The sequence below is a fragment of the Calidris pugnax genome, unplaced genomic scaffold (assembly GCF_001431845.1).
Source record: "Calidris pugnax isolate Ruff unplaced genomic scaffold, ASM143184v1 scaffold178, whole genome shotgun sequence".
NCBI classification, from domain to species: domain Eukaryota; kingdom Metazoa; phylum Chordata; class Aves; order Charadriiformes; family Scolopacidae; genus Calidris; species Calidris pugnax.
Window position 1 is genome coordinate 1,575,135 of NW_015090986.1, and position 13,988 is coordinate 1,589,122.

Below are 13,988 nucleotides of genomic sequence, written 5' to 3' on the forward strand. Positions count from 1 at the left end.
TCTTCTGCCCTCTGCCTCGCTCCATTAACCTTGACCAGATGGTGCCCTGTGTAGGAGTGGCTTCCCAACCCAAACATGGCTAGCTTTTTCCTGCCAACTTCTTCCTCAGATTCCTAAATGTTTAAATATGGAAAACACTAAACTGTTACCAGAGAGATGCTGGTAACAGCAGCACCAGACCGGGGCCATACAGCACAGCTCCCTATCTGAAAAATGAAAATTAAGACTAAAGAGCGTGCTTGAGAGTGATGTTAAATTTCAGTCAGAAATTTCAGCTCAGGTCTGCTAAGCCACCTGATGTTTGGATTTTGGCTTTACCATCCTTTTCAACTGTCACTGTGTTTGTGTTTTCTTACTTCAGCATGGCAGGTGATTGTTGCAGTTAGGGTTTATCATGGATAAAAGGATTATCTAATCCCCTGCATAATTATACTAGTGTTAATAGGAAGAGATTGATTGGTTTAGGCATGACTGAAAATTTCTTGTTTTATCCAAAAACTTTCACATGTTGAGCTTTGATCAGTTTTATTTTCTCTTCACATGTAATGCCTGTAAACCCCCACAAACCACCACCCCAAACCTGAAGAAGTACTGAGTGGAGTAGTGATTCTGTTATATAAAGCTGAACTGTGTTTCATCAGCTGAGTTTTGCATGTGTTCACAAACCATTGTTATTGCAGAATGTTAATTGTTTGAAGGAAGGCTGTTGATAACTGTTTGGCATGTGGCCTACAGAAGGGGGACATAGAGATAAAGAAACCCTACATATGCACTCTTTTCCAGGATGAGATTCTTCCAAATTCATGATGTGTGTGTTTACCTTTACACCACGCTGTTCAGATTTTTTTATTTGCATGCTACATTTACAGCACCATGTGTCATGCTGTCCTAGTCACTTGGCTAACTTGCATGTTTGCAACACTCAACACAAAACAAGCAAAAAACCAAAAACCTTAGCTTTATTGCTGATAAAAAGTACCTGCTTAGCTGCTTCAGTCTGATATTTTTGCTGTTCTGGTGCTTTAATTATGAGATTTTCCTGAAGACTCTTCTGTTACTCTGTGTTAACCTTCAGTTGTGCCCTACGTGGATTTGCTCAGGATAATGCATGTCTAAGCATCTCTGACATAAGAGGAAACATTCATTTATGCTACCTGAAAGAGTGGTGGTAACAGCACTGAAACATCTCAAGGGCTAATTGGTGGATGGTGCTATGCTACTTGGATGAAATGTGAAAGTTGAGTTGGTGAGTGAAGATAAAAGCAAGGGGTGAGTGCTGAGGAACCCTGTGATAAATGGGGCAGGATGTGGCATTGGGACAGCTGAAGAAGGGGCCTTACAGAAATGTTTGGGTGGCCTGGGTAAGAGGAATGGGATGGCTTCTGGGATGGGGTTGCAGTGGAGGAATTTTGATGTAGTGAGTTTGAAGATAAGGTCTCCCGTTATGCTGTCCACCTAAGTCCTTCCAGTACTCCTTGAAGAAGAGAGTATCTCTCATATACATGATTTCCAGGAGAAACAAATGCTGGTGCTGCATGATAAATGGCAGTTGAAGGTGACTTTTACCCAGAACAGTATTAACCATAGCTAACTAACCATAGTCATTAACCAGGGATTGTCTTTGTTTTGCATCAACCCAGCAGGAGTTAACCTCCCAAGTCTTTGGTGAATACTTGATAATAAATGTGACTTATGGGGTCAAAACCAGGCTCATATTACAAGATATTCAGAAATTGTATGTAACAGCAACAGTCACTGCCTCTGTTCTGAGATCTGTATTTTCTGATCTGCTCTGGGCAGCAGTGGCTGTGCTGTGCAATTTTTGATTGGCACTGTGAAACCCTATTGACTTAAATGTCTCCTACTTGCTTATCAAGTCCTGGGTATGGTGTCTTCCTGGGTGTCATATGTATTCTATTTTCTTCTAGATTTTTTTTTTCCCCTGAAAAGGATGGGTAGTAGGGCTACAATTGCCTACTGGAATGAATGTTTTTGAGAGTCCATTGCATTCCATTTATTTTATTAGCTGTACCTTTAACTTCTGGAATGCACTGTACAATGCTGAGCGCAGTGGGAAAGAAAGAAACATTTCAATCCTATCAGAGGAATACTTGAGAAACAGCTGATGCCTGCGTAGTTTTTTTTTTCTTCTATGTGGACATATTGATCCATAATTTCATTTTGAAAATAAAATGAGGTCTGTAAATAGATTTATATAACTGGCATTATAATTAAACATGTATAATGTTGCTAGAGCTTGAATATAAAACTGAGATTTCATCTACAATAATTACATGTTTATTGGTGCCCTAGAATGGGATCTTTATTGCTTTAATGAAAATATGCATAATTTTTATATAGGCAATACACCATGATAGCTTTTAAACATCTTACATAGAACACAGCTGTTTTAGTTTGTAAATGAACATATTTGCTGCACAACGATGAAGAGAAACTCTGTATCCTTTTTTTCTCCATGAGCAAAAGAAAATTGCTGTTACAGTAGTGTTTGAAGAAGTTCTAGCATCAGTAAGGAAATCTGAAAACATGCGATTGGAAGAACTAATGTTAAGTGGATTAGGTTTGTGACAATCTCTAAAATTATTAATTCCTTTAATAACTCTGAATCACAGTGTATAGAAAAAAGAGGCAATAATTAGATATGGAACTGAAAGCAGGGGTCTAAAATGACTAGCAAATACAGATCTTGCTATCCTAGCCTTCAGCCTCTGCTACTTTCCTCCAAGCAGGAAAAAGAATTACCAGGTTTGTGTGAAAAATAAGGAAATGTACACTGATAGCCTTTTCTTGACACTGAGATGAATCTGATAGAACTGTTACCACAGTCCCTGTGAGAGATTGCATTACTTAAAGGTTTGTCCAAGTTCAGTTCTGTTTAGTTCTTAATTATGAAGGAATCTGGTTAGCTGCAGATCTAAGCGGTAGGAAGCAATTTTTAAAATGAGGCATCATTAAATCTTTCTTTAATTGTGTTTTAGTATCTGCGAGTGTGTATTTTTTTGTACTAAAAAGGGTATGGTTTAAAACTACAATAAAGGTGAATTAAATTCTCTGTTCCTGTAAGAGGCTAATACCGTATCTCATAAAATGTTTTATTGTTAGCATGAACATAGCATCATTCTGCAACATCAGAATCACTTTCAGAACACTCCAAGCTTCCCCATTCAATATTTGTATATTTCCTAGGTGCAACTTCTATGCTAGAAAAGTACTGAGGGGCAATTTGGGACACAGCTGTGTTAGTTTCTCTCAGGTCTGGGATGTTAATGATAGTGTAATTAAAGACAGGGATATAGTTATCACAGCAGCTCCTCAAATGGCAAATTGACTCTTTATCTCAGGTCTTTCTAAAATTTGGGACTTGCATTAATGCGCTTGCTTGCTTATACCAGAATACTGGATATTTGATTGTATGTTAATAGTGTTTCAGTTTAATAGCTAAACATTGAAGGAATATTCATGAAACTGCTTCTTGAAGACGTGGCCATTATTGTACTAAAAAGCTGAATGGTCTTCTGAAAGCTGTTCTGCCAAGGATTTTCAGCAGGCCTTAATCTTAACATTTTCCTGTAGCTCATTCTGTTTTGTGTTTCAGAAGTAAACTGGTTATTTCAGGTCATGAGAAAATGTTAAATTAGGTGTTGTATTTCTTTTTCAAAGTACAGGTTAATATTGGGTTAGACATGCGTGGGGAGTGTGTGTATGGGTGTAGATTATCCTGTTACCTGACATCTTCTCCTTTCTTTTCCAAGATTTAAAAAAAAAAAAAAAAAAAGAGAGCAAAAAAAGTGCAATAGCTAGGTGCTACCAATGCTTTACAGTCATGTTAGTGATTTATGGGTAGGGGTGATTCATCCTATAGTTAAATACTTTATATGCTTGAATAATAAAAAGCACAGAAACGGGACAAACTCCAAAACAAAAGGCATAATATGCTGTCAAACAAACAGCGTCAACTTTAAAGGATTTTATTTACAAGTAAGATACACTTTTTTTTTTTTTAACATCTGCTTTTGATAATAAGCTCTCTTTAAAGCATGAAAATCCCCAACTGAAGAATATGCAATGAGTTTCATTTTAGGTGGAGCCTGCTGCTTGGCTGGCCACATGTTTTCATGGAGTCCAAATATTGCTGGGAGAGATAATTTTATTTTGATGATGTAATCAGTGTTCTAGAGTCTACAGAGGTTTACTCCAGTGCTGTAAGAATAAAGAATATTTCCTACTTGATGTGAATTAACCCGTCAGACACACCACTTCTGTAAGAAGTGGCGATTGCTCTGTGTCTTCTGCATGCCACTTTCTTCGGCAGAGCTGCCTTTCATTACTCCCTTTCATTACTACAAGTAGTGTTCTTTCAGCTACTGTCTGCTCTTCTGCTCAGACTGTGCTCTCCCTAATGTTTTTTATTTGTTTTTTAAATAACTAGTAACCTGGAACACTTTCCTCCTGTTCTGGTTTTCAGGCTGTGCACAGCCTGTGGAGTTCATATCAGTGCGCGCATTGTACTGTTTTCATCACAGGTCATGACAGAAAGATAATTTTTTTGTTCAGCTAGGGGCAAATAAGTTGTTTAAGCATCAGGACAAAGTGTTTCACTTTGTAAAGTTAAGTTTTTTTACTTGACAAAAAGTATTTCTCAAAGAGTGTATTAATATGAATGTAGTCATTATGAAGGTTATGCAGAAATTGAGTGCTAATGAATAGAAAGTCATGCTGGAGATGACTGATGTCAGAGAAAGCCATAGTCTGTTAAAGATCATTCTTCTGGGTGTAGCAGAGTGCTAACACTTATCTCAATGCAGCTTTCCATTGCACCAGATTGCTCCTCCTGAAGACTGAACTCTGTTGTCGGTCCAGATTAGAAGGCATGAAACTTTAACTTCTTTTCCAGAGGTTGTTTTGCTGTGATCATGTGCGATATGGGAGGTAAACTGTCCTGTGTTTTCATAGTGTCTTGCTAGATCCAGCTTGGAGGCCTGGTAGAGGAAATAGTCCATGTCCTGATAGTTAGGGAGGATGGAGGAATCATCACATTAGGAAGTAGTGTTCTTTCACTGATGAGAAAGAGCCAAACGACTTAGTGGGTTACGTTTGGAAAAAATTTAAATGTAGAGTGGTCGCCTTTTCTTTCAGCAGTACTAGAGATGTGCCTCTGTCTGAATGCTTGATTTATTTTAAATACAAATGTGGGTGATCAGTAAAAGTAGTTACACTCTGCAAAGGTCACTCTCTTAACCTGTTAATCTTTACAAAGTATTAGCTGGGAAAAGCGTTAAACATGGAAACTTTTGGCCAGCCTGTGTTGTTAGGGTGGGGTGTGAATCAGCTGAGGCACCTCATAGTTTATTCACATGATGTATGTGATGAAGGTCCCATGGGGTCAGCGCAGCTCCAAAATAGAAACCAGGACTAGACAAATGAAGGGGAACTTTTTAAAATGCAGTAGGAACAAAAGCACTTTTTACTCAACGACTCTTCTACAGAGTTTCTGTGTGAGAGATCATCTCCAGCCAGGGCCCTGGCTTGAGCCATTGAGACCCCGGTAACCTGTGCTGTACAGCTTGCAAATTACTTTTATGCGGCTTTCTCTGTGCCATTTCTTTGGGTTGGGCTTTTGTTTCAGCTCTCAATGGTGATAAATGTGTGCAGGATCATTCAGGAAAGCCTGGACACAGTACTGGTACTAATAATACTTCTCCCTTCTTTTTGTTTTACTCCAGACCAATGAGTGGAATAAGAACGATGATCGGCTGCTGCAGGCGGTGGAGAATGGCGATCCTGAGAAAGTGGCTTCATTGCTGGGTAAAAAGGGAGCCAGCGCCACCAAACAAGATAGTGAAGGCAAAACTGCGTAAGTTCATCTTACACTGGTGATTTAAGCACAAGGGAGGGGGGAAGAAAACGGCCCTGGATGTATACGCCGCTTACAGAAACTAGGGAAACTATTTTTCATGTGAAGCACAGTAAATTCTGGAAAGCTTCTTTCTGGTAGTCTGTGCTTGTAATTCTACATTTAAAAATCCATTTCAGAATCATAAACCCATTGAGATAACTTGAAGCTGGACTGTTGGGTAGATTGAGGCCATTTTAGGACAGGGTATTTTGGGACTTGGGAATTTCATGGCACACTGCAGACTGCATAGTCCAAAAAAGCATTAATCTTTGGGGCTATTTTTTCCCCATGGACATTAGATTAATGACATAAAAATGAAGATAATTTTTTTCTTTCTAATGGGTTAGTTCAAACTGAAACTATGGTGACCGAGGTTTAGAATCTTGCAGATGCTAGTGATTCGTGCAATGGTTTCTTGTTTTGATTGAAGTTTGCCAATGAAAGTTTTACGTGAATGAGATTTCTCACGCAGTCTTAGAATCATAGAATCGTCTAGGTTGGAAGGGACCTCAAAGATCATCTAGTCCAACCATCAACCTAACTCTGACAAAAAAATAAATAAGAAATAAAAATCACTACACCATATTCCTGAGGACCATATCAACCCGTCTTTTGAACACCTCCAGGGATGGTGCCTCAAACACCTCCCTGGGCAGCCCATTCCAATGCTGGATAACCCTTTCCGTGAGGAAATGTTTCCTAATATCCAATCTAAACCTCCCCTGGCACAACTGGAGGCCATTTCCCCTTGTCCTATCTCCTGTGACATGGGAGAAGAGACCAACCCCTGCCTCTCTACACCCCTCCTTCAGGTAGTTATAGAGCGCGATAAGGTCTCCCCTCAGCCTCCTCTTCTCCACACTGAACAACCCCAGCTCCCTCAGCCTTTCCTCATAAGACTTACTCTCCAGACTTACTCAAGGTGGGGCCTCACCAGTGTCGAGTACAGGGGGACGATCACCTCTCGGGTCCTACTCACCACACTGTTCCTGATACAAGCCAGGATGCTGTTGGCCTTCTTGGCCACCTGGGCCCACTGGTGGCTCTTAATATATTTTATATATAGCATTTTCTTCTTCTGTTCTCCTCTTGTTCTCCTGTGAACATTCTGAATTGTGGAAGATAAAACGTTCCAGTCAGACAATTACAGCCAAGAGATTGCTATCCTTAAACTTTCTTTTTTATGACGTAGGAAAATAATTAGATGGGTACATGAGAAATAGGCACCCCGTGACAGAACCAATGCCTTTGTAAAATTCTAGATAGATAGGGAGAAAGGAAAATGGTTTCTAATCTGGGAGAGGAAGCACAAGGCAGTTTATACAAAATAATGTCCTGATGAATTACCTCTGGGTTACATTTACTGAGTCACACTCTGCTTCTTAGAATCATAGTATCGTTTAGGTTAGAAAAGACCTTTAAGATCATGAAGTCCAATTGTTAAAGTAGCACTGCCAAGTCCACCACTAAACCATGTCCCTAAGATCATGCTTGGTCTGTTTCAGTTTCCTACATCCGCTCTATTTCTGTTCTGCATCTGATGGAACTGAACGATGGCCATTACTCATAATGACCTGCAACTTCTTATTGCAGAAGTCCAAGTCCTCTAATTACTTCAAGTGGGCTTTCTCCACATTCTAATACATTTTTTAGTTTTAACAAGTTGCATATGTGTGTTTTTCTTTTGGACATAATCAGAGAATGACTTCCATTGAATCTTCTGAATTACAGCTATGTCCAGCATCTCATGTTTTTACATTCAACATAACTTCAGAGCTAGATTCCTAAGCTGCACTGTGTCCAATGTAACACCTATTTTGCAAGTTGCATATATAATTTGATACTACTAATTCTTCTATGGAACCAACCAAGTCTGAAATTATCAATGAGTACACATAAACCTCCTAACTCTAAGAAACAGGATTGTTGTAACGTAGACATATAATGATTTTCAGTTTTACAGGGACACACTACAAAATTCTGCTTTTTTCCTCTTTATTAGCAACTACAAAGAAATTAATATAAATATATTGACATCAATGATGCGGCTAGTAATAATGCAGATACAAGTACTTCTTTTAATTGCTTGGAACAAATGTGAATTAAACTGTGAAGAACTCTCTTTTTGCTCATTTAATTGTCATTTATATTTCTAGGTATTTCTGTGTTATGGCTTAAAAGAAATCATGAGAGAGAACAAAGAAAAAATAACATTGCTGTGATACAGAAGCACAGTGTGTCAACTCTCATTCTGTTCCCAGTGAACTGAGAAAATTAGCAGACCTACTCAGGTTATTTCTCTTTCAGTTTTGAAAGATAGAGACTGACAGGTGAACAATGATGCTGATCTGGAGAGACACAGCTACCAGAGTATCATGACCCAGAAATGTTGCCCAGTACTTATAATGGGCAGTGGTTTGATTGCATTTTTTCCCTTTTCAGGGTCTTTTCTTGGTGTGTGCAAAATGAATAATGGGCAGTTTTTTCCCTCTTCAGGGTCTTTTCTTGGTGTGTGCAAAATGAAGTACAGACATCATGTCTGTCTACATAGGCTTGTTTCTCCTGTGTTTGCAGTGTGATGCCAGGGCTTCATTTCCTGCACGGTGATTCTGGGTGCTTCACGTAGGTGTTTTGCCCTTTCTCAGAAGCTCTGCTTAGAGGCATAGACCCTGCTGCAGCACAAGCAGGTCTGCAGCAGGTCTAACTGAGGTCTGTTAGTGTCCTGCAGAAGCACTGTACTAGTTTGTCAGCTACCTCACCTCATGGGAGACTCGTGCTGGGAGAGCACAATCTGGAAGGTCTTTTGGGGACGGCTGGCCACCATTGTGCTCAGACTTCACTGGTTACATTTTAGAAAGTGGTCTGCAGCTTCATGTGGGAAGGATGAGTGGTCTATTGATCCCTGTGAGTGTATATTGATGTATTTGTTTACATAACTAGGCTGAAGTGACTAACTAGAAGAACATGATGGATTCAGTTATATAACAATGTGCAAAATGTGATTAAACACTTTGGAATGTGTTTGAGAGCAAAAAAGGGGAAACAATTACATGTTGTAGTGCAAGTTTGTTAGGTCTGTCATTGTCTCTTCTCCTAAGGTGTGACATGTTTCTTTTAAGAGCTTTTCTTTTTCATTCTTCTTGTTAATAACCCTACAAACAAAACTCTTGATACTGCCCAGATCTTTATTTGAAGTACAGTAATATAGTACATTACTTTAAACAGAACATCAAGAAGACTCTAATTTTTCACGCTTAAAGGGGTAATTCTAAGTTTCTTGTCTGTAATCAAGTGGCTTCTTAATATAAAGTGCTTACCTGAGAGGAACAGAGACCAGAACTTTGGATTTTCTGTATTTGTCCTGTTGAGTACTGTATGCATCATTCCACTGAGTCCTGCTATGATGGGCTCTGGCTTGGTTTTGGACATAATCACTTAAATTTCACCTATGTCCTCTTTCGCCTCTGGCCTACAGGTCTTTCTATTTGTGGCTTGCCTATATGCAGTAAAATGTAGATGCCTAAATTAATGAGGTCTAGGTACCAGTAAGTTTCGTAGAGGTAATATTTACAGATTTTCATCAGGAGGTTTAAGTCTCCAGCAGGACCTCTTAAAAAAAGTATTTAAACAATCTCATTAGAGTAATGAAATGAGTTTTTTAAGACTTGCCTCACTTTCTACACCACCACCCTGCCTCTGAGTCAGTCCTTTCTATAAACAATAAATCAATTTTAAGGCCATGGAGTAAATCCACCTTTGGCATAAGTTGACACAACCCCATTGTTGCTCCCACTTATACAGCGCAGACTATTGCCAAGCACACTTGTAATAGAACCTATCTGGAAATCTGACTCTGCCATTGTAGTCTTATTCTGCCAGATAGGGGTTTTTTTGTCCAGCTTCCTTAAACAACAAAACAGTGCTTTCCAGTTTGGAATTTGATCATTTAAATCCCACTTAAACTAACAAAAAAGGGTTTTCAGAGAGAGCCCTTTGAGAAGGGGGTAGGATTCATTCATGTACTGCACTTTCCACAAGAGCAAGTGTTCAAATGGGCTGTTATTTAAAGAAGCTGCTGCTATTATTGAAGGGGAGTGTGGGGCTGGGGGGGCAGGGAAGAGAGAATTTGGAAAGGATTCGCAGTGTATAAATGACAGTGCTTCCTTGTCCTAAAGTTATTTTGTCTGTGTGCCAGTCCATTGCTGCCATGTTTGCATGTTTCTGCAAGGTACTGAACTAGAATTCAATGCTTATGGCTATTAAATGAAACAATAGGTCTCTGTAAATTTTTTTTAACTGCAATTGAATCAGCTGTTGTTCAATAAAACGAGTCTGACAATAGTACAAAAAAGCTTTAGAAACCTCCACAAATGTGCTGTTAAAGGACTCTTTCACAAAACTGTTGTCAATAGCAGTTAGCAGAAATGATATATTTTCATTTGAACCAGAATGTTCATGCCTTGGAGGCTGAGCCAAAAATAAATTTTGGAGCATATTCCAACCCCAATTCCTTTATATTTATCATGTACATAGTATTCATTTTTCTTTTCTTTATTTTGGATCTTAATTGTATAAGGAGGTGGGGTGAGTGGCATGAAGGACATCACTGTTCAAGAATTAAATCAAGTTTTAATTACCTTTGAGAGACAGTCTTTCCTTGTATATAATATTTCTTTTAAAGGAAGCTAATGGAAGAATACAGACTTACTACAGTGATTATACTGTTCTAGTTGAGAAAGAAAACCATACGAAAAGGTTTAGACAGCTGATCTTCATAATTGGAGAAGTCAGGTGAGCCCAGCGCCTACGAAATGGAAGAAGAATTGTATTAACCTTCCTTTCTTGATTAGAAATAGCTATAAATCCTCTAGGAGACCTTTGAAATTCAGGCAGTCTCTGCATTATCTTCTTGTGCATTCATTGGGGTCCTCAGTCTGCCACATTTTGTTTGTACAGATTCTGTACATTCTGTGTCATCTCTTAAAATGGTCTAAACATTTAAGTAGAAAAGCATACTAGCGTACTGTCATTTGAAAAGTGTACCAGGGTAGGAGCTGCAAGGAAAGTCTAGTGCCTGAGGATTGTCACCTCTCCAGGAGGTGTTCCACTGACTTGATATGATACCTGACAGAAAATACCTTTTAATTTACTTTTCTCATGATATTTAATTTATGATGGTCCAGATGGTCACAATAATGTCTAGGTTTCAGAGCATGGACAAAATAAGGAAGACCACAGTGATCTCCACCTGTGTTTTATCTCTAGCCAACAGATGGCTGAAATCTGGTTCTTATTGCAAAATTTGTTATAAAGTTTATTTCTGTGTGAGATCTGGGTGTAAAAGCTTCTATTCAGTTTAAATTCTGATTGTTGATTTTTGTTCCCCCTCTCCCTCCAGCTTTGTTATGGATATAATTCAATTAAGATGTTTATATTAAGATTCCTAAAACATTGCTTTCTACTTCAGACTATTAGTGAAACATCTGGGCATGGTTGGGCAAAGCCATCCTCTGCCAGGATACTAAATTGGGCTAATTTAACTTTCTATTATGTTCAGTATGAGCCAATTGTTAATGTATAGTGAGAGCAAATGCTCTTATCACCACAATGGAGGAACAATACTTAGATTTCATAATTTGGCAATACATGAAAAAAATCCACATTTCGTACTGTGTTGACAATCATGCAGGCTTTTAAATGAGATCCATGGAGTGGAATTCATGTTAGTGGTTTGTTCCTGGCTCTTGACTGAAAATGTGTAGACCATTTCTGATGGTTTGAATACATGACCGCTCAGTTAGACTTGGAGACATCATGATCCAATTTTTATTTCTGAGCTACACTTTTGATAGGACTTGAAATCGACAGCATTCAAGTTCTATCATATGTATTTTTGAAACAGTTTTTTATAAAACATTTTTATACCTTCATGTTACTAAAAAAAAAAAAGTGAAGAGGCTGTCTTCTGAACAGACAGAAATTTATGCTCTTTAGTTTGCTTTCAGTTACAAAGATCCTAAACTTCATTTCTGAAAAACTGAAGCTTTTTACTTTCTCTCTACAGTGATTTCCTATATTGCAAAACAAATTCCACTTACTTAGCATACTCCCTATTTCAAATAAAATTCTTTAAGCACTGGGAAACATCCCATGGGTTTTGCATCTTACATGAACAGGACTTCCTGCAGGTGATAGGTAGAGTTCCAAGGGGAAACAATCTGTAATTTCTTCTAGGAGCCAGCTTGCGACTTCTGTTCTATACTTTTTTCACGCAGGCTGGTAGGATGACTATTCTTAATAAGCTATTGTTGTTCATTATCTATTAGTTAGGGCTATCATCTCAGAAGAAAGCAGGTAATCTTCAGAAGGTCCCCTGTACACATGTTTGGAGAGCCTGTGAGCCACCCATTCCTCTCCTGCTCAGGGGTAGGATTCGCCAAACCTGTAGTGCAGCATCAGGCAGCCTCTGGAATTCCCTGTAAAGCAGCTTCCTTCGCAGAGTTGCCAAATACCCAGATTTTACCAGACCTGGCTAGGTTTCAAGAAGTTTGTCAGTTGCTTGGATCAGAGCATGGCCTAGATGGTTGGAAGTTTTTGTATGACTGCCTTGAAACAGCTGCAGCTTGGCTCACGTGGAGGAAGAACCCAGCGCCCCACTTCCATGTGAGGAACGCTGTCGCTGTTCCTTGCACTCTTATCTGAGCTGGCAAGGGAGGACAAGGGAATGCCTCCCATGGGTCGGACCAGAACCAGGCTCTCTAAGGCTGGAGGGGAGAGGGTTAAGGCACCAGTTGTTTTTCAGATTTATATCTACATAATGGGATGCAGTTTTACGTGTTTTTCAAAGACTTATGCAACTAACTGAGCTGTATGTGTAGATTTTAATGACACCAACTGGTTGCTACTGGCTGAAAAATGTACTCTAACCTAGGCTGAAAAATGTACTGTCTAACCTAGACAGACAAAACAGAGCAATATGCAAATGTTGGATTTAGTTCCTTTTTTTTTTTTTTTTTCTTCAAAATGGGGTCTCAGGCAATAGACTATGCTGGTGGCTACTTGTTTGTTGGGCTCATGTATCACTCCACATTTTCTGCTACCTGCTCTATGAGTGCATTCTGTGTTAGGAAAGTACTAACTGAAAATTGTAGGAAAGCTCTGAAGTTGCCTTTTCTTGCACATGTATATGTTCCAGTCCCTACTCCTCTTCAGAAATGTGGAATCTTAAAAGCTTTGGAAGTATAGGTATTCTGAAATGCAAAATAAAAATATATAGCCATAATCATTTAAAGAGTTTATAAAAACAAATGTTAAGAGGTCATCTTAACTAGGGCTCTCTGAAGAATGTTGTACTAGTAGATTAATTACTATAAGTACATATTATTGCACTTAGTTTATAATTCTACGAAGTAAGAGAAGTTCGCTTTATACAGTTTAAAAAAAAATAAATATCCAAATAGTTCTGTAGCTTTCTGAAGTATTACAAGCGCAAGAGACACAGAAACTTCAAGCGCAGCACATAACCCTGAGCTATCCTTTGCCAACGTCCCTAAAGTCGCATAAGGATATCCATGCTCTGTGGTTCTTGGAGCACTATATGGAGTTCTTAAGCCCTGCTGGATTTTCATGTAACAAAAATATTTTCTTTAGATTAACTTTTACTCAGTTGTTCTCAGCCTTTCCAGCCTTTTCCTGGCCTCTTGTTACGCTAACATGGTTTGGGATTTCCTTGCTCTAATTTCATGACTTTTCATGTACTAAGGTGGTTATTAGCATTTGCTGGCCCACAGGCAACAGTACTAAGCGGGTTGTGTTGAAGGATGAAGGTCAAGGGAGATGCTAGTTGCTGCTCTCATTGTTGGGCTTAATTTTATCTTTGAACTCTCTTCTGGCCTTGCAAGAAAGCACAACAGATGACTAGCTGGTTTTACCCAACTCAGGGAGGAAGTTGTTTTGATCTGGACACATCCATGGCAACCTCAGAGGTTTCACCCTGTGCTAAAAAGATGTTTTGCCAGAAGGCATATATATTGAGAAGCTAACTGTGCACCCCTTTGGTCTTCCGATGAGA

General features: G+C 39.0%; 1 protein-coding gene across 9 annotated transcripts in view; it reads left to right on the plus strand.

The window, feature by feature from the left end:
• Positions 1 to 13,988, plus strand: part of RAI14 (retinoic acid induced 14) — an 85,792-nt gene that overhangs the window by 43,680 nt on the left and 28,124 nt on the right. For all 9 annotated transcript variants that reach the window (XM_014953968.1, XM_014953970.1, XM_014953971.1 and 6 more), the window contains exon 3: positions 5,745 to 5,875. In XM_014953968.1, coding sequence (XP_014809454.1) covers positions 5,745 to 5,875 — 131 coding nt within the window. The remainder of the gene's footprint in view (positions 1 to 5,744; positions 5,876 to 13,988) is intronic.